Here is a 21,530-nt window from a genome sequence, read left to right on the forward strand (position 1 = left end):
TTTTCTTCATGTCCAACCCTTATTGAAGTTGCGCCATCTGTCATTTGCTCCTGGTTAGTGGCGAAAAATGTTGATGATTGGGCTTTGCAGTTGAATTGTACACAGTATCTGGATGTTTTGTTTCAGTGTTATAAAAATATATACACAATGGGTACAGTTGCATATTGGCTATATTGGTGGACAGAACTCTGAATTAATAACCCACAGTTGTGTATTCAAATCCCACCTCGGCCATTGGACATTTTAAATTTGGTTAATTAAATAAATGTGGGGGGCGGCCCTGTGGATATGGGGCTAGTGGAGGAAATATGTAGGGGAGGTGGGTGCATCAGTCTGGGCTCCAATATGTGATAACCATCGATTCGCCCCTGGGAACATGGATGGTGGGTTTCGAACATGGCGGTGGGCGGGGGTGAGGAGGGTGGGTGATATGTTCCTGGAGGGGAGTTTTGCGAGCATGAGGGCTTTGGAGGAGAAATTTGGGCTGGTATAGGGAAATTACTTCAGGTACTTACAAGTGCGGGACTTTATACACAGACAGGTCCCATCCTTCCCACGCCACCCGCCGATAGGGATCCAGGACAGAATAGTCTCTGGAGGAGGAGAGAGTAGAGTCTCGGATATTTACAATGTGCTCATGAAGGGGTAAGAGTCCCAGACGGAGGAACTGAATCGCAAATGGGAGGAGGAGCTTGGCGGGGAGATGGAGGACGGGCTGTGGGCGGAAGCCCTGAGTAGGGTAAACTCAACCGCAACATGTGCCAGGCTCGGCCTGATTCAGTTTAAGGTTGTTCATCGGGCCCACATGACGGTGGCTCAGATGAGCAAATTCTTTGGGTCGAGGACAAGTGCGCTAGATGCGCGGGAGGACCAGCGAACCACATTCACATGTTTTGGGCATGCCCTAAGTTTAGGGGGTACTGGGAGGGATTTGCAGGTGTTATGTCCTGGGTACTGAAAACCATGGTGTTGATGAGTCCAGAGGTGGCAATTTGCGGGGTTTCAGAAGACCCGGGGGTCCAGGAGGAAAAAGAGGCCGACATTCTGGCCTTTGCTTCCCTGATAGCCCGGCGACGAATAGTGCTGGCATGGAGAGACTCAAAACCCCCGAAGACCGAACTATGGCTTTCGGACATGTCGAGTTTTCTGGGTCTGGAAAAAAATCAAATTCGCCTTGAGGGATCTGTATTGGGGTTCGTCCGAAGGTGGCAACCATTCATCGACTTCATTGCGGGAGATTGAATGTCAGTGGCGGGGGGGGGGGGGGGGGGGGGGGGAGGGGGAGATGAGAGTAGAGTAGGGGGGATAAATAGGCGGGTGGTGTTTATGGGAGAGGACTATGGGTTGGTTGAAGTGTTGGTTTTCCATTGATGTTTGCACATTTCTGTAATCTGTAACTGTTTACAATGCCAAAAATACTTCAATAAAATTGTTTGTTAAAATTTTTAAAAAATAAATGTGGAATTTTAAAATTCCAGAAACTGCTGGATTGCTGTATTTGTTTCACTTTAAAGGATACCTACTGTCCTTACCCGGGGTGGCCTAACATCAGACCCAGTGACATTGTTATGACCACAACAGATGTTATTTGCTGAGCAGTCCAAATCCCAGAGGGAAACTTGTCTTCCTGATCATAAGTTGAAAAACACTTTTCTGGTTCACGAGGTGGCTGTTTTATATTTCACACCTCCTCTCAGCACAGTGTGCGTCTCAGGGCATCTCCCTCATGCAGCCACCACAACCCAACTTAACATCTTTCCTTAAATATCCGTTTCTCCTTTCATCTCCAATTCCTTTGTGCTTAGCGCCGAAAGATCTTTCATGTTTTACTATTGCCTTCAGTTTCAGGTCAAAATAAAATTTAATAACCCTTTGTTTGCTTATGAAACCTTTGTATGTTGGAAAAGTCCCTTAAACTCTCCTTTGGAATTTAACAGTTGAAAAGCCAAGTTCTTATCTATCCCCAATGCAAATTTTAAAGAACCCGACCTATTTACTTGTAAATCCACTTCGCCGTTGCCTCTCATTACAAATGCATGCAGCTAGCACCTTTTTATCCCTGCACTCTCCCAGACAAGCTATTAACTTTCCCCAGTGTATTTAAATCATGTGCATAGACGCACAGCCTTTTCTACAGAATACCACCATATTCCCAAACGTAGGAATCAAAAACATTGATTTTCACAGTACGGATACCCCTTAACTGCCCTTTGAAATATCTTAACAGCCTGCTCAGTATTGTCAAACATGAGGACTGCATCAATTCAAGAAGGTTACTCACCACCATCTTTTCAACTGCAATTGGGGATGGGCAATAAATGCTTCCTCATCAGCGACACCCCATTCCACCAATAAATAAAGTAGTAAGCGCTTTTTTTTTTAAAAGCCGATTTTGTTAGTCTTACTCTTTTGGAATTTGTCAGACATAATTCGTTGTTTAAATGCTTTGGTTTCTTCCAAAATCTTCGATTGTCAAGAATTTCCTCAATTATTTCTGTGCCAAAAACCTTGGTTTAGACATAGAATTGAATTTATTGATGATTCCTAATTATAATTGGCTGACAATGTGATGGACCTGGGAACTAAAGAGATCAAATCTAACCTGCAGCTTTATTTTGCAGTGATGCGTAAATCTTCACCTTAATTATAATTTAAATTTGTTCTGAACTTGTTTCTTTTTTTTTGTCTGTTAATATCAAATGTTTAATCATGTTGTGAAGACCCAATGTAAATGACTATTGGGCTAAAAAGGTGTCATGGAAGCTAAACTCAAATAGGTTTAATCAATCCAGTTCATGCGAATTAGGAACAAGAGTAGGCCACTTGCCCATCGAGCCTTCTCCGGCATTCAATATGATCATGGCTGATCTGATTGTAACCTCAACTCCACATTCTCTCCTACCCCCAATAATCTTTCACCTAATTTCTTACCAAGAATCTGTCTAGGTCTGTCTTAAATAATATTCGAAGACTGCCCTTTGAGGAAGAGTTTCAAAGTAACTTCATTGAAGCCTACTTGTGACAATAAGCGATTTTCATTTCATTTCAAGTTGTCTCTTACTCTTCAAACTCCAGTGGACACAAGACTAGCCTGACCAACCTTTCCTCATTAGACAGCTCACTCATTCAAGGTATTAGACTGGCACCTGAACTGCTTCCAATGCATTTACATCCTTCCTTAAATAAAGTGGCATAAATATTGTACACAATTTTCCAGATGTGGCCTCCCCAGTGTCCTGCACAACTGAAGCATAACCTCCATATTTTTGTATTCAATTGCCCTCACTATAAGAGAGAGCATTCTATTAACTTTCCTAATTGCTTGCTGCACACTAGCTTTTAATGATTTATGTACCAGGTCACCCAGATCCCCCTCAAAGCTCTGCAATCTCTCACCATTTAGATCTCTGAAAATTCTTTTTTTTCTAATCTTGACCGAAAGCATCTATGGCTTTTAACAGTTGAATACCGTAGCATTCACTCCAGTCGCCATCTTCTGAAAAAATATGATTGCTTCTGAGCACAGAAGTGATACTTGCATGTCAGGATAACCCTTTTGTCTTTTCCATGACCTGTTCCCTGTCCACCCTTCCCCAATAAAGAGACTGAAGTACTTCTAAAAACCTCTCTGGTGTATAATCCATTATTACCATTCTTTAAAATAGAAATGAGTAGATAGTCAGGCAGTACGTTCACCATAGGATATTCATAATTGGAGTATTCTTGATGGACCAGTAGCCTTACTTGACTTTGTTAATTATGTATTTTGCTGCATGCATTTAATCTTCTGAAGAAAACATTTCCATAATGGATCCATGTGTTTTTAAAATTGTTTTGATAAATTTAGAGTACCCTAATATATATTTTTTTCCAATTAAGAGGCAATTTAGTGTGGCCAATCCACCTAACCTGCACATTTTTGGGTTGTGAGGATGAAACCCACGCAGACAAGGGGAGAATGTGCAAACTCCACACGGGCAGTGACCCAGGGCAGGGATTCGAACCCGGTTCCTCAGCGCCGCAGTCCCAGTGCTATCCACTGCACCACATGCTGTCCTCATAGTTTATCCATGTTAAAATCAAACCAAACTAGATTGAGACCGACTGATATCTGTCTTTGCTGCATCATTTCCTTCCACTGGTGAACTGGTTGAAACATTTCTTGGAAGTTTACCCCTACCTTATTCTTGAACTCATATCTTTCTCTAGTTTCTCTCCAATCTCCCCATGCTCTGCCTGAGGTCATCTAGTCCAATGAGACCCATCTCCTGCTTTCTCAATGCTATTCCAACTGAACTGCTGACCATCCAATTTCTGATCCCATGTTAACTGATTTTGATAATGGTTCTCTCTCTGGGGCTGGTTTAGCTCCCTGGGCTAAATCACTGGCTTTTAAAGCAGGTCAGCAGCACGGTTCGATGCCCGTACCAGCCTCCCCGGACAGGCGCCCGAATGTGGCGACTAGGGGCTTTTCACAGTAACTTCATTGAAGCCTACTCGTGACAATAAGCGATTTTCATTTCATTTCATTTCTCTACTCAGATATTTCCCGCTCGCCTTCAAATTGCCTTATTACCCATCTCAAAAAAAACAATTGATTCCACCAACCGTACAAATCTCACACCCATCTCCAACCTCCCTTTCCTGTCAAAATCACTTGAATATGCAGTCACTTCACAAATCCATGCCCACCTGTTCCAAACTCCAAGTTTGAATTCCTCCAATTAGGTTCATGCCTTGCCATAGTATCAAAATGGCTCTTAATCCAAAATCACAAATGGTATCCTGCGTGACTATGGTATTCTTAATGTATCAGCAGTCTTTTATGTGGTTGACCACAGCATCCTCCACTATTGTCCAGCTGGGTAGGACTGTTATCTATCTAATCATAGCCATTTGAAATTCTTCTCTTCATATACCCTCACTGATATCAGATGTTCCTCAAGGATCTATCCTGGCCTCCCTCCTGTTTCCCACCTACATGCTGCTCCTTGGCAACATAATCTGAAAGCACAGTGAGTTTTCATTTGTACTCTGATGATACCCAGCTCAACTTTGCCACCATCGTCTTTCGCTGTTGCTAGTATCAGACCACTTATTCCACACACACTACTTGTAGAACAGAAAATTTCCACAAGTTAAATATGAGAAAAAATGAAGCGATTGTTTTTGGTCCATGCCCTAAGCTCTGGTGCCGAGCTACGAATTGCATCCCTCTCCCTTGCAGCCTAAGACAAAACTAGTCTGTTTACAACCTTGGTGTCTAACCACATTAACGTCATCACTCAGCCTGCCTATTTCTATTTCTGTAACATTGCCCAACTTGGCCTTTCGCAGCTGATCTGCTGAAACTCACATTCAGACATAGCAATTCCAACACACCCATGGCTACTCTCCCACATTCTACTCTGCTGCCTATATCTTAAGTTGCACCAAGTTCATCCAACTCCCTTATGGTCACTGACCTACATTGATTCCCAGTCAAGCGACATCTTATTGATGTGCAAGTTCTCCTCCTTGTTTTCAAATCCTTCAATGGTCTCACCTTTCCTTATCTTTGTAATCTCTTTCAGCCCCACAACGCTCAAATATTCTCCCTTTAATTGTTGGGTCCTAAGCTCTGGAATTCTACTCTTTTATTCCTCTGCCTCTCTTTCCTCCTTTGAGGCATTCCATAAAACCTACCTCTTTGACAGGCTTTTGGTCTACTGGCCTAATATCTTCTAATGTAACTCGGTGTCCTATTTTGTTTGATAATGTTCTTGTGAAGCAAATTGGGACATTTTGTTATATTATTAAATGTAAAGGCACCATAGTCCCAGATGCCCATTGGCTTTCCCCTTTTGAGGGGGGGGGAGCTGACTGGTGGTGATTTAACCTGAGGATCACCACACTTCAGGGCGGGGGGGCAAGATTGAGAAGGTGGGGCCTTCATGATTAACCTCAGCCGATACGGGAATTGGAACCGTGCTGCTGGTCTCACTCTGCATCACGAACCACTTCTCTAACCAACTGAGCTAAACCGGCCCCATAATATATATCATACATTACTTCACACGGCCCTGTTCTTCGCAGACAAAAATAAAATGGATGCACCTTGCACCTGTTTCATCTAAAGAAAAAATAAGTGAAGCCATCTCTTATTCATTTCTTCGTGCAATGCCTTGACCAATTAGAGTCAAGCTGTCTAATTTAAATTTCAAACAATGCTTGGCAGTTAATTGTCAGTCACCATTAACTGGTGCTTTCTCCACAGCAACACCTCTATCGGTTAGAGTCCACTTGCCAATCAGTCAGCACTCTTCTTCAATGTAAAGTTGCTGCTTCCCCTGAGATTGGTATTCTTGCGATTCTCCTGATGAGTGCAAGAGGAAAAGCTTTGACAGTGTTTTTTTTTCAGCAATGCTCATTTTATTGCATAAATTCATTTGTGACAGTATGGTTACAGTTCATTCAAACAGTTTCCCAAAACCCTCCACTTGCGCACTCCATAAAAGTTGGTTTACGTATAAGTTTACTGTATCTTGACCTTATAGTAAATTGTTATACCCTTGTAATATGCATTGGAATGACATGCCGATACACTCCTCCTGATCTCTGAATTGTCTTGAAAGCACAACGTTGTCAGTCCCATAAAGTTCATCTAATTTAATTTTATTTAGGAGCAAGTATAAATCTGTTTAACAGTATGAAAAAGCACTTAAAGTTTGAAATATCAGCAGTTCTTTTAGTAACGTCAGGCCATTATTCATGTTCAGCTTTTCTGAACAATAATTCCCAATAGTCGTGACGCACAAAGGTCAGCAAAGAGCATGAGACTTGAGCCTGCCACTTTGATGTCTGAGCTTTCACAATGAAAGATGTAAACTGTTCTTTACAATTAATCAAATATTTTCCACTTCAGGTTAATTTCTGCAGTGACAGAACGGAGACAAAAGAAACTTGCAGATGTGAAAAGCTTTGAATAAACAAACCTAGCCAAGCAAGATTTGACTTAATTAGACTTGGTGTCAGACGGACATACATTTTGCTTTGCCATCCAGCTTTGATGTCAAGGCAAAGAAATCTCAAATGAAGAAGCGATGGTTTCAGTTTTAAATGCTCATTGCTGGTCAAGTTGCAAACTTATTGAAAAAGATGAGAGAATTTGACAATTCAGATGTGAAGCATCCTAGTATTTAGGATGTGCTTTACATCATATATTGTTGACGTCATTTTCTTTAGCACGCTATTACTGTGGCCCAAATAGCTCCATCAACCGTAGAGAACACCAATAAATGCCTACTTGTAGAAACATAGAAAGTAGGAGCAGGAAGAGGCCATTCGGCCCTTTGAGTCTGCTCCGCCATTCATTATGATCATGGCTGATCATCCAACTCAAAAGCCTGATCCCGTCTTCCTCCTCATATCCTTTGATCCCCTTCACCCTAAGTGCTATATCTAACTGCTTCTTGAAAACATAAAGCTTTTTGACCTCGACTACTTTCTGTGGTAGTGAATTCTACAGGCTGACCACTCTCTGAGTGAAGAAATTTCTCCTCCTCTTTGTCTTAAACGGTCCACCCCGTATCCTCAGACTGTGACCCCTGGTTCTGGACACCCCCCACCTTCAGGAAAATGCATCTTGTACCCTAGATGAGTTTGGAATAAGATGGGCGAGTTTGTGGCACGTGGAGCAGCAAGGTTGTGTGATCATTTCGGCATTGCTGTATCCTGACTCACCCCAAAAGACAATTTGAATATGCACGGTAGAGTATGTTCTGGAGAGAAGGGAACTGAGGAATAGGTGTAAATTTTATATATTAAGGTAACTGTGTAAAGGTAACCATTTCATTGCCAACCAGATGATTTTTCAATTTTTCTTCCAAGGAGGTAAGTTTTTTTGAGGGTTTGTTGTTTGGAGGGGAGTGTCACTGGCACAAGGCCAGCTTTGGTTTCCCACCTCTGATTTCCCTTGAAAAGATGGCGGTGGGCTGCTTCTTGACTGCAGTACCCTAGATGAGTTTGGAATAAGAGTTTGGAGGTACATTCACAGTACATCAAGGGAGGGTGTTCCAGGATTTTGATGTAGTGATAATGAAGGAACAGCAAGATGGTTCCAAGTCTGAATGCTATATGACTTGGAGGGGAGCTGCAGGTCGTGTCTGCTGCCCGTCACCTTCTTGGTGATGGAACTCACAGGCTCGGAACCTGCTGCCAGGTTGCTGCAGTGCATCTTGTAGACGATGCACACTACTACCTCTGTGTGGTGGAGGGGGTAAATCTTTAAAGAGGTGGATGGGGTGCCAATCAAGCAAGCCGTTTTGATCTGGCTGGTTTCAAGATTCTCAAGTGTTGTTGGAGATTCGAGTCATCCAGGCAAATGGAGATGTTTCCATCACACTTGCGCTTGTCAGGAGGCAATTTAGTTGCTGTAGAATTCTCAACCTCTGGCCTGCATTTGTGATAACAGCAGGTAATCCCCTGGATATCGATGGTGGTAAATTCAGCAATGGTGATGCTGAAAATGTTGGGAGAGACAGTTAGATTTTCTTTTGGGGGTGGTACTTGTGTAATACCTGCCACTTATAAGCCCAAAGCTAAAATGTTGTCCAGGCTTGCTGCATATAGACAAGGACTGCTTCAGTTTCTGAGAAGTTGTAAATGCTACTGAACGCTGCAAACCCCATTGAACATCACTTATGGCCTTATACTGGAGAGAAGGACATTCATGACAAGGTTTGACCTAGGACCCTATCCTGCAAAACTCCTGCAACGATGCCTGGGGCTGAAATGATTACCCTCCAACAACTGCATAATCATCTTTCGTGTAAGATACGACTTCAATTAGTAGGAGACTTCGCTCCTGATTCCTGCTTTTGCTTGGGTTGTTTAATGTCACATTCCATTAAATGCTGCTTTGATATACAGGGTAGTCACACTCGCATCACTGCTGGAAGTCATCTCTTTTGTCCACATTTGGATCAAAGCTGTCATGAGCTTTTGAGATAAGTGGCCTGGGTGAAACCCAAACCGAGTACTGATAAGTAGGTCGTTGCTGAAGTATTGCTTAAAAGCACTTCAACAACATCTTCGATTAGTTTGCTGATGATTAAGCATAGACTGAAGGGATGGTAATTGGCTGAAGTGAATATGTCTGGCTTTTTTGTGGCTAGGACATAACCTGAGAAATTGTCCACATTGTTGGATAGCTGCCTGTGCCATAACTATACTGTGGGTCCTTGCCTGGTGCAAGGTGGCACAGTGATTAGCACAGTTGCTTCACAGCTCCAGGATCCCAGGTTCGATTCCCAGCTTGGGCCACTATCTGTGCAGAGTCTGCATGTTCTCCCCATGTCTGTGTGGGTTTCCTCCGGGTGCTCAGGTTTCCTCCCATAGTCCAAAAGATGTGCAGGTTAGGTGGATTGGTAATGCTGAATTACCCTTAGTGTCCATAAATGGTTAGGGATAGGGTGGCTATGTGGGCTTGAGTAGGGTGCTCGTTCCAAGGGCTGGTGCAGACTCGATGGGCCAAATGGCCTCCTTCTGCATTGTAGATTCTATGATGAGCCCGATCCTAGAGTTACATTTTAAAAATGTATTTTATTACAAATGTATCAAAACAGGTTCTAGAGTTACATCTTTGACCACACACTAGCATCATATTCATTTGGATTAATTTGCTTCTTGCGTACTGGAAAAACACATTTAAGCTAGATTATCTGTTTTGCATTAAATTGGAAGAGTTCTGTTAACAATTAAGAAATAATTCTGTCTTAATGCATGTATTATTATGTGTTTCTAAAAGCTAGTTTTCTTCACACAAAGAAGCTTTCATTTATGTTTCTACTTTCTGAATTTTTAGATGTGAGCAAAGTTTTGAGTCAAATGCCAGTATTCCAATAGCTTGCGGATAGCCTACATTTCTGAAAAGCATCCTTGAATAATGTTGCTTTTAATAATTACATTTGTTTGTTTGACATATTTTTATGTTGGGTGTTAGAATAGAAAGTTTTAAGATTTCTTTCCTGTTGGCATTATAATTGCTTCTCTGACTTTGATATCACAACAAGCAGTCAGCTGCATTTATCTGCTGCTTTATCACATCCTTGTGATGACTCCGAGCACTTTGCTAAAGGTCCCACAAATAGCAAATTGATGACATGATTACTTCATCTATTTTTGGGCAGTTCTCTGTCTCCTGTAGTTGTGATTGGGTGCTATCTGCCTGAACATATTTTGGTTAAATGGCTATCCTGTATATGAAAACATAGAGTCTGAGCTTTAACAAACTGCTTTGGCTCATGTCGCATTGTTGCCTTTGAGTCAGACGATTGTGAGGTCAAGCTTTGCTCCAGAAACCTGAGCACAGAATGTATTTTGGTGATATTTTAGTGCATTACTGAAGAAGTGCTATATGTCGATAAGGATTCTTCCTGCTCGTTATTGTTTATTCCCTGTCTGTTCCCATGTTTCCCCCTTTTATTTGGCCGTTACATTTTTGATCAGGGCATGTGTCTTTAAGGCAGCCTGCCATTTTAATTCAAGAAAGAGAAAGCCTTGGCCTGTGCCTTTAATTCAAATTGAAGTATCTGGAAGACTACTGATTTAAATTGTGGACTGGCACCAGTGACAGAGATGGACTGGGACTCAGTTTGATTGATTTGGCTGGTGACCAATGGAATGTGCCCAGAAGGCTGTGCTCTGCCCGGTAACAGGTGGTGATTGGACATTATCTCACTGGAATATTTCTTAGAGCCACGAGGTTCCATTTTAGTCTAATTTCTGATTCTGGCAGCGGAGGTGACAAATCCAGCTAAATTCTCTTCAGTAAACGGCTGCTAAGCCACTTCAGAAGGATCCAGCTAACCCTCTCTCTCCAATAGGCCTGTGGGTGTTGGATTTCTGAAAACTGAGCCTGAAGGTAGGCCACGACCGAGGGAAAAGCCTAATGAAACATGGACTCTGTCTCATCAGAGAAACTGAGAGTACAAACTGTGTTTTCCCAGCTAAAGTGGAGAAAGGCTGCAAGGACCCGTCACCTGAAGCAAAGACTCTTTTCTCTTTCATTTACATTTTCGCCCCTCTGTGTTTGCCTTGTGTCTGTGGTAGAGGGTGGGAAGAGGCAAAATCCAGTTGTAGTTCAGTACTTATTAATATTTAACCAGCTGCATCTGTGCATTTCACCATTAACCTTGTTATGAATAAACAGTAATTGTTTCAATTTACAAACCTGGTGACTGTAATTATTGTGCAGCCAAGGGCTAAAGATTTGGGGGATTTTTATAAGAATTACGGTTAATTCACTTTTGCCGTGACTCTGGGACATGTGGAGCTGGAATTGATCGCACACTCTCCCAGGGTGGGCTGCATAGGATTATGTGGCACAACTTAAGAGCAATTACAATGCTCTGGTCAACATTTTTCCCCAACCGCTATCACTAAAAAAAATTACTTATTGATTTATTGTGGGATACTGCTTTGAGAAACTATGTCACTGCATTTCCTTATATTGCAAGGGTGACTACATTTCAAAAGTATTCTTGTTGCTTGTGAAGTGATTTGGGACAACTTGAAGTAAAAAAGACATAAATAATGCAAATTGATTACTTATGTCTGCTGGGGCTTGTCAGTACCTCATCACTTGTAGCAAGTAGCCAGTGGATGGCAATGTAGCTGACAGTGAGTCTGATTTTTGCCATTCATCTCCCCCACAGTTAACATTATGCAGATCAGGTAACTCTGAAGACTAAATTTCAGATCTTCCTGGTCTGATAAACTATGTTGGGTCCTTACTTTAGAAGAGCTTCATTTTGGTTTATTATCTTGAATATGTGCCATGTGTCATACTATTTTCTTGCATAAGTATAGTTAGTGTATTACTTTCAATAAAATGTCATACCTTCCATTATTATTCTTTTCCCCACAGATTTGTCCGTACGATACTGCCCTTCTCCCAAGAGTTTCAAAGAGATAAACAACCAAATGCACAGCCGCAGTATTTATATGGAACCAAGGTTAGTATACCCTGCACAATGTTTTGTTTTACTATTTGTTGTTTTCATAGTGTAGAAACTAAGTAAAATGACATTTTTGTGCTGCTAAGTTGTTGATCACTCTGTTCCTCTGAGCTTCCTAGTGTTCGGCCATTCGCTGAGCACTCCCTTGTCTTGTCAGTCCTTCCAAAGTGCATCACCTCACACTTTTCAGGGTTAAATTCCATCTGCCACTGACCTGCTCATCTGACCAATCCGTCTATAATCGTCCTGTAACCCAAGATCTCCACTGTCAACCACCCATCCAATGTTCATGCCATTTGCAAACTTATCAGGCCACCCACCCCCACATACACACACGTACACACTTTGGTTGCTCCAACAGCAGTCTGGGATACAGCTCATCTGGACCTGGGGATTTGTCCACTTATAAGCCAACCAAAACCTCCAGTACCACCTCATTCCCTATGTCAAACTGCTCAAGAACCTCCCAGTCCCTCTGTCTGAATTCTGTACCCACACCATCCTTTTCCAAATTGAAGACGGATGTGAAGTACTCGTTTAACATCCAATCAATGTCATCCGGCGTGAAGCACAAATTTCCCCCTAGGTCTCTAATGGGTCCTACTCTTTCCCTGATAATCATCTTCCCCTTGATATACTTGTGGAATATTTTGGGGTTTTCCCTAATCTTACCCACCAGTGCTTTTGCGTGCCCCCTCTTTGCTCTTCTGATTTTCTGATTTCCTCCCTGCACTTTCCACAAGGGCCTCTATAGATTTGCTACTTTTGCACCGGTAAAAACCTCTCTTTTCCTTCCTATCCAGCCCTGAATATTCCTAGACATCCCGCACTGTTCTGCCATACATTTACCCAGAAGTGGCTGTTCCCAGTCTAGTTTGGCCAGATCCTGCCTTATTTTAATAAAATCAGCCTTTCCCCAATCCAAAATCCTTTTCTGCAGACCATCTTTTTCCTTTTCCATTACCAATTTGTGGTCGCTATCACTAAAATGCTCCCCTACTGCTATCTCGCACACCTGCTGGCTTTGTTCCCCAGAACTAGGCCCAGCACTGCACCACCCCTTCTTGGACCTACGACATATTGATATTAAAAAGTCTCTTGAATATATTTCAAGAAATCTGCTCCCTTGAAATCCTTTACAATGTGACTATCCCAATTAATGTTGAGAAAGTTGAAATCCCCTAATATAATTACTCTATTATTGTTTTTACACATCCTGATGAATTTTCTAACATCTGTTTCAGTGAATTTTCTAATAACTGTTTCTCTATTACCTGCTGACTATTTGGTGGTCTATAATGCACTCTCAGCATTGTGACTGCCCCCTTTTTATTTCTAAGGCCTAGAAAATTCTTCTAAGATACCATCCCTCCTTATTGCAATAACAGATTCCTTAATTAATAATACAACGCCACTTCCTCTTTTACACCCTCCCCTGTCCTGCGTGAAGATACTAAACCCTGAAATGTTAAGCTGCCAGTCCTGCCCCTCCCTCAACCACGTTGCTGTGATGGCAGTAATATCACAACTCCACGTGTCAATACACGCTCTTAGCTCATCTGTCTTACCTGTGATACTCCTAGCATTAAATTAGCGGCCATCCAGCCTCGCCTTATCCCTTGAAACTCAACGTGTTGTGTCTCCTCTCCATGCCGAACTAACTTAAATCTCTCCTAACAGCACCAGCAAACCCACCCGGAAGTATTTTGGTCCCATTCTGGTTCAGGTACAGACCGTCCTGCTTGATCTCACCTTCCCCAGAAATGATCCTTGTGATCTAGGAATCTGAACCCCTCCCCACTGCACCAACTCCTGAGTCACGTGTTCATCTGCCCTATTCTCCTATTTCTGTACTCGTTCGCCCGTGGCATCAGGAGTAATCCAGAAGTTACAATATTTGAGGCCCTGCCCTTTAGTCCCAAAATTCTTGATGCAGCGCCTCATCCCTCATTCTCCCTATACCATTGGCAACAATGTGTACCACGATCTCTGTCTTATCACCCTTCACCTTGAGGAACGTATGACGCTTGTTTTCTAAACCATGCATTCTATGAAGAAGTATAAAATATGATGCATCTTTCAATTATATTGCTCATGAACGAAGCAAAAAATCTCAATGTGATTGTCTCCACTATCTCCCCTTCCTCATTCTTAGAATATTACTCTTTTGGCTTCAGTTTTGCATTTTTTTCTGTTTTTTGTTCTCTTGAATTCTCTCTCCCTCCCTGCAATCATGCTGGCTTTGTTTCTGAGTTTCTCACATCGTCGTTTATGTAAATTAAATACACGTCAGCTCTGCCAATTTTTTTACTTGCTGCATTTTACTTTGTGTCCTTTTCTCCCTTTATTTCGGTATTTCTGTATATTCTGTATTTTTCTTTCCCCGTCTTATATTCTACATTCTGTTTGCCAATTATATCTTTCCAACCCCCTGCAGAAGTGATTGCATCCCTCACTCTATGGGATGATTATGCATCGTCCTGTCACATTTATGTGTGTAACCTGGCAATCTGAATTTGTGCTGGGAGGAAGATGGCATTAAGTTGGACAAATTGGCAATAAGAGATGCAGCTGTCAGTATACTACTGAGTCTTAATTGTCTTACGTGCTGTCTGTGTTTGTCACAATTATGCTGAAGCTTGTTTTGTGTTTCATGAAGTACTAATTTGCGTTTACGTAGCCACTTTCATGGACATCCTAAAGCTCTTCACAAGCTGACTTCAGATGTTTTGTAGGCAAAGGCAGTAGACAATTTGTGACGCTGCCAATGAAACTCAGCACCAAAACCAGTAATCTTTTTTGATGGTGTTGCTTGACCGATAAATAATAGAGAGGTGGGATCAAAATATATCGTTGTTGGCATCCTTTCACCTAAGTAAGGTAATGGATATGCAGCATATCAAATTTGTTGGGTATGGGGTCGCTTGATACGTTGTCCTTTTGCTGATGGCTGAAGAGGCCCCATGCCAACTCTGCCACCACTGCTGCATATGAAGTGGTTATCAGATATTGTTGTTGAATGTTATTTTTGGTTTTGGGGCCTGTGGCAAGGTTACTGATTGCCAGGGTGGTGCGCACTGGCCTACTGGTGGTGTTTCTATTTCCTTTGATGTCAATTAATGTCTTCCAGCTGCAAAAATTGATGTTGAGGGTCTTCCTGTCATTTGCAGGCAGCCTTGTAACAAAGCCTTGGGGATCCTACTGGTTTCTGGCTCTGGCTACCTCACCATACAGCAGCACAGTGGTTGGCACTGTTACTTCACCGCTCCAGGGTCTCCGGTTCGATTCCCGGTTTGGGTCACTGTCTGTGTGGAGCCTGCACGTTCTACCTACGTCTGCATGCGTTTCCTCCAGGTGCTCCGGTTTCCTCCCACAAGTCCTGAAAGTTAGGTAATTTAGGCATTCTGAATTCTCCCTCGGTGTACCCGAACAGGCGCCAGAATGTAGCAACTAGGGGCTTTTCACAGTACCTTCATTGCAGTGTTAATGGAAGCCTACTTGTGACAATAAACGATATTATTATTATACAGAAAATCCTTGGGAATTCATTCTCCTCCCTTCCTGCGAAGGTGCCTGTGCCAGCAAAACCACCTCAGTATCATTCAGAAGATAGCACCTTTGAAATAGAGCATAACCTAACTGCTGCACTGGTATCATAGAATCCCTACTGTACAGAAGGAGGCTATCGAGGCGGCACCAAGCCTCTGAAAGAGCACCTTAGCTAGGCCAAATGCCCCACCGTATCCCCGCAACCACACCTTGGGGCAATTTAGTAAAGCCAAGCCACCTAACCTGCACAACTTTGGACTGTGGGAGGAAACTAGAAAGTCATGTTTGTAGATGGACTGGCCACGGTAAATTGCCCCTTAATTGGAAAGAATTTTTAAAACATTGTGCGAGCGGTTGCAGTTTCGGAGAGGCAACATTAAGGATCTGAGGCATTTCTGCATGGGACCAGAATTTGCAAGGTCAGGGGCAGTATGCAACCAGAAATTAGGAAGGCCTTAAATTTAGGATTATGCATGGAAAACAGCACAATTGCAATTGAAATAAAAGTTGAGTCTGTGTGCCCTAGAGGTTTTCTTCTCATAACTTGAAAGTTAAAAAGAAATGTTTTTAAAATAATCATTGCTTGCCTGAAAAAATTGTTTTAAAAAAAAATCATTGTTCCTTCAACCAGCCAGAGGATCAGTTCCAAACAACAATTTGTGTTTCCATAATGTCCCAAGGAGTTTCCAAGCAGTTACTACTCAAGTGTCCAAAAGTCTGTACTGATTGTTGCAGGCTGTAAATGGCGTTGCAAATGGGTGTAGTATACTGCCGGATTCAGGAACACTGGCAGGAAAGCCCAAGCAAATGGATAATCTGGTAAAACCCAGGCTTCAGGGGTGAGGGTAGTAGGTTGTATAGCGGAAAGTAATTCCTGGGATTGAGGAGATGAAATGGTAGGAGCATGGCTAACCTAGTTGCCTTTTGAAATGGCCTAGCGAACCACTCAGTTGTAGCAAACAGCTACGAGGGAAGTCGAATAAGGTTATAAACGGATGGACCATTCACCATCGGCCTTAGAACCAACAAAAATACACCCTGCCCAGTTGACCCTCCAATACCCTCCTCATTAATTTCTGGAGCTGAAATTGGAAGCTCTGTCCCGCAAATTAGTCAAGCAACAGTCTGACATTGGCTGTGAGGTATGGTTAATTGAGTATGACAATCATCATGTCATCATTCCTGGGTACCTTCTGTCCTACCAATAGGACAACTCCACCAGAGATGGTAGAGATATATGAGCAGGAGTCCTCAGTATTGATTCTTGGCCCCATGAGATTTCATGTATTAGGTCAAACATGGGCATGGTCATCTCCTACGAATTTCTAACTGCTGCCTTCCCTCAACTGGTGAATTGATGCTCCTCCATGTTGAAAGCTACTTGGAAAAGGCACTGAAGGTAGCAAGGACACAGAATTCACTCTGGCTGGGGGACTTGAGTGTCCGTCGCCAAGAGTGATTCAGTCAAACCACCACTGACCAAGTGGCCAAGTCCTGAAGGACATACCTGGCAGACTGGGCCCTGCAGCTGGTGGTGAGAGAACAAACAAGGTGGGAAAAATAACCAGAAGACCATAAGACATAGGAGCAGAATTAGGCCACTCGGCCCATCGAGTCTGCTCTGCCATTCAATCATGGCTGATATTCTCTCATCCCCATTCTCCTGCCTTCTCCCCATAACCCCTGATCCCCTTATTAATCAAGAACCTATCTAACTAAACAATTTCACCTTGCCTGTACGAATCTGTCTGTTGCAGATACATACGTCCGTGAGCTACCACAAAGTCTTTCTGGAGGTGTAGTCTGCACTTCTTACTTAGGACACCTTTCATCATGTTGTGTGGTACCTCTGCCATGCTACATGGGATAGGCTGAAAACCTTGCATCCATAGGATGCTGTGGACCATCTGTGAAGCAGTATTGTGATTAACCACCATCTATAAATTTGTGTCCTGGCATATCCCCCACTTTACCATTACCATCAAGCCGGTGGATCAATCCAGGTGTAATGAAGAGTGCAGGAGAGCATGCCAGGAGCAGCATCAAGCATACTTAAAAATGAGGTGTCAACCTGATGAATCAACAACACAGGACTACTTGCATGCCAACCCATGTAAACAGCATGCGGTAGACAGAGCTAAGCAATCCCACAACAAACCGATCAAATCCAAGATCTGCAGTCCTGCCACACCCATATGTGGATGGGAGTGGACAATTAAACTTTTGTGGGCCGCACGATAGCATAGTGGTTAGCAATGTGGCTTCACAGCGCCAGGGTCCCAGGTTCGATTCCCTGCTGGCTCACTGTCTGTGCGGAGTCTGCACGTTCTCCCTGTGTCTGCGTGGGTTTCCTCCAGCTACTCCGGTTTCTCCCACAGTCCAAAGACGTGCAGGTTGTGGTGATATGCATCACTGTAAATACACAAGGGGTTAATGTAAGTACACGTAGACGGGCTAGACACTAGAGAGAGCACCAGAGACGTGACATTCAGACATTCAACCAATAGGTCATTAAGATAGGACACGACCAATGGGCATTCATGGTACACACAGAGGTGACACTACCACAGGAGGGCATTACACCAACTCATATATAAAGGACACAGCACACATGATTTTCCTCTTTCCAGTGGAGACACTCAGTGAGTACAGACACAGGGTTGATTGAACATCGCACCCACCACGTGGATTGTAGCAGACTGATTCGTCAGTCTGAGTAGCTATAGAAGGATTAACAGTAGAGTTGAATCCTAGTAGGAGAGTTGTTAACAGTTTAAATAAACGTGTTAAAGCTATCTCCACGTCTGAACCTTCCTTTGTCAGAGTGCACATCAAGGAAGCAGCTTATGCTAAGTCAAGAGCATAACAAGACACAGGTTAGGTGGATTGGCCATGCTAAATTGCCCTTCGTATCCAAAAAGATTAGGAGGGGTTATTGGGTTAAGGGAATAGGGTTGAAGTGAGGGCTTAAGTGGATCGGTGCAGACTCGATGGGCCGAATGGCCTCCTTCTGCACTCGGTGTTCTATGTTTTATGTAAACAACATTAGGAGGAAGAGGCTCCACAAACATTCCCATTCTGAATAATTAAGGAGCCCAGCACATCTGGTTGAAAATGGCTATCTTTTGAACTGAAGTCCCAAGTGGATGGACCATCTTGGCTGCCAGGTTCTCAGCATTACAGTTGCCAGTCTTTAGACAATATGATTCATTCTATGTGGTAACAATAAAAGGCTGAAGGCACTCGATACTGCAAAATATACAGGCCCAGCCAATATCCCAGTTGTAGTACTAAAGACGTGCTCCAGAATTAGCCATGTCTAAACCACCTGTTCTAGTACATCTACTGGTATCTACCCAGCGATGTGGAAAACTGTCCACAAAAAAGCAGGAAAAATTCATTCAGGCCAATTACTGCCCTATCATCAGCAACGTGACAGAAGGTGTTGTCGGCAGTGCTATAAGTAGCACTTAGACAGCAATAAACTGCCCACCACTCAGCTCTGACCCTCATCACAGCCTTAGTTGAAACATGGATGAAAGAGCTGAACTCAGAGCTGAGGTGAGAGTGACTGCCCTTGTCTCCAAGGCAGAATTTGAATGGGTGCGGCATCAGGGAGCTCTCAAAACATTTAAGTCAATGGGAAACAGTGGGGGAAACTCTTCACTGTGGCTGTACCTAAACAAAATGGAATGCAGTGATTCAAGAAGGCAACTCGCCTCCACCTTCTCGAGAACAATTGGGGATGGACAGTGAACGCTTGCCCAGCCAGCGATGTGAACAAGCTTTAAAAAAAAAGATGGTCAGTGATAAAACCATTTTAGTATTTAGTCGTTTGCTGGTTTCTAAATAGAAAAAGCTGATCATTTACTCGGGTTTTCACATTGCTCTGCTGCTTTATGGCATTTGATACCCAACTTGTCAGTTTATTTGAGTCAATCAGCGAGTTTATCACATTGGTTATTTGAGCTATTTTGTTGATTTCAGGTTTGTAATGCCTTTGAGCAAATGGTACTGAAGATGTACAATAGGTATCTGACTTTTGACTATTTACTGTAATATAACCTGTCTTTCAGGTCATTATTTCTAAGTTCAAATAGCACCCCATTTTTGGGTAGTGACTGGTTTTGGGATCGTAGCAACAAAATCTCACATTTAGGTAATGTATTTGATATGATGAAATATCTCAAGATGCTTCACAGGAGTTTTGTGGGACAAAATATGACACCGTGACTCAGAAGGAGCTATTAGGAAAGATGACCAAAAGCTTTTGTCAAAAAAAAAGGGTTTTAAGGAGCAACTTGAGGCAGAGAACTCCTGGGTGAAAATTCCAAAAGCTCGGGTCTATACAGCTGAAGGAAAGAACGGCAACAGTCGAGCGAATAAAACCTGTAAAAATGAAATACTGCAGATGCTGGAAATCTGATGAATACAGAAAATGCTGAAACTACTCAGCTGGTCTGGCAGCATTTGTGGATAAAGTAACAGTGTTAATATTTCAAGTCAAGAGATGCACAAGGGGCCAGAATTGGAGGTGTGCAAATATCTTGGGAGGATTATAGGCCTGGAGAATATTATAGAGATGGGGAGATGAGGACTAAGGCCGAGGCCACGGAGGAATTTAAAAACATGGGAGCAAATTTTCAGTTCAGCACAGATTACATGATCTGTGTAACTGCATTCTATGATTAGATATTGAGTTCATTAAACGTTCATACTCTTGTTTTTCTGCTGTGCTTGACTCCATCTCTAATTTTTTTGACGAAAGAAGGTAAATCATCATTTTAAGATGCGTTCAGATGCAGTGATTATTGATGTATTCAACAATTCCTTCTGTTATGCTCCCACAGGAGATGAAAGAATTTGGACTGAATTTTGTTAGCAGTCTTGAATTAATGATATATGGTTAATGAGACACCTATTGAGCTGCAAATGAGACTGCTGGGAATTGCAACCATTGTGCTAAAAATCACCCGTTGCAGATCCATTATTTAAAGAAAGGGAAACATGAAAGATAGTAAACGAGGTGTTTCATTACTGTAACCTATTGAGAATATATTTGCAGAATCCCCAAGAATAAAAAGTCATTGCTGCCAGTTGACAGAAGACAAAATAATTACTTCTTCGAAAAGCTTGGCTGTATCTTAGCGTTGCTGTTGAATTGTTCTGTACCTGTGGAAAAGGCTGACTCATGGCTTTCTTTTTATCTGTCCTTCACTTCTGGTTAGAAAGAAGTGATTCAGTTTCTGTTCATACACTTTGTAACGTAAAAACAGAAATTGCTGGAAATGAAGAAGGACCTGAAGCATGAACTCTGTTTCTCTTACCACAGATGCTGCCTAAAGTGTTAAGTATTTCCAGCATTTTCTGTTTTCATTTCCGATTTCCAGCATCCATAGTATTTTGCTTTTGACTTTGTGATACATTGTCCTTAGCTTAATTTTGTGTACTTAAACATCTAGACTTTTGGGGAGAGGGTATGGATTCAGGAGCTTAAACTTCCAATCTTTCACTTTTTTTGCGTAACTTCCATTTTAAAATAACCTGCTGTATTATAGAATATTGTTCATATTATGACTAGACAATACTTTGCAATCTCCCTAGCTATGTTATACTGGTGCATAAGAGTTATCATTATCAGGGCTACTTAATTATAGTGACTCAACAAACTAAATTATGTTTCCATTAATGAGATTCAGGATGTTTGCCAGTGTTTGACATTCAAATTCAAAAATGTAATCAATCAGACCCGCTGAGATTGTCCAGTATTTTTTGTTTTAGTTTCAGATTCAGCATTCACAATAATTTGCTTTAGTCTCAGTTCATTCACTATATAATTCTGTTAATTTCAACTAAACTCCTGAAAGACGTGCTTGTTGGGTGAATTGGACGTTCTGAATTCTCCCTCCGTGTACCCGAACAGGTGCCACAGTGTGGCGATTAGGGGATTTTCACAGTAACTTCATTGTGGCATTAATGTAA

General features: G+C 42.3%; 1 protein-coding gene across 1 annotated transcript in view; it reads left to right on the forward strand.

The window, feature by feature from the left end:
* cyfip1 (cytoplasmic FMR1 interacting protein 1) overlaps positions 1–21,530 on the forward strand; it is a 189,018-nt gene that overhangs the window by 98,587 nt on the left and 68,901 nt on the right. Inside the window, exon 20 of the mRNA XM_038819028.1 lies at positions 11,909–11,996. Coding sequence (XP_038674956.1) covers positions 11,909–11,996 — 88 coding nt within the window. The remainder of the gene's footprint in view (positions 1–11,908; positions 11,997–21,530) is intronic.

Source organism: Scyliorhinus canicula, chromosome 14 (assembly GCF_902713615.1).
Source record: "Scyliorhinus canicula chromosome 14, sScyCan1.1, whole genome shotgun sequence".
Classification (NCBI taxonomy): Eukaryota; Metazoa; Chordata; class Chondrichthyes; order Carcharhiniformes; family Scyliorhinidae; genus Scyliorhinus; species Scyliorhinus canicula.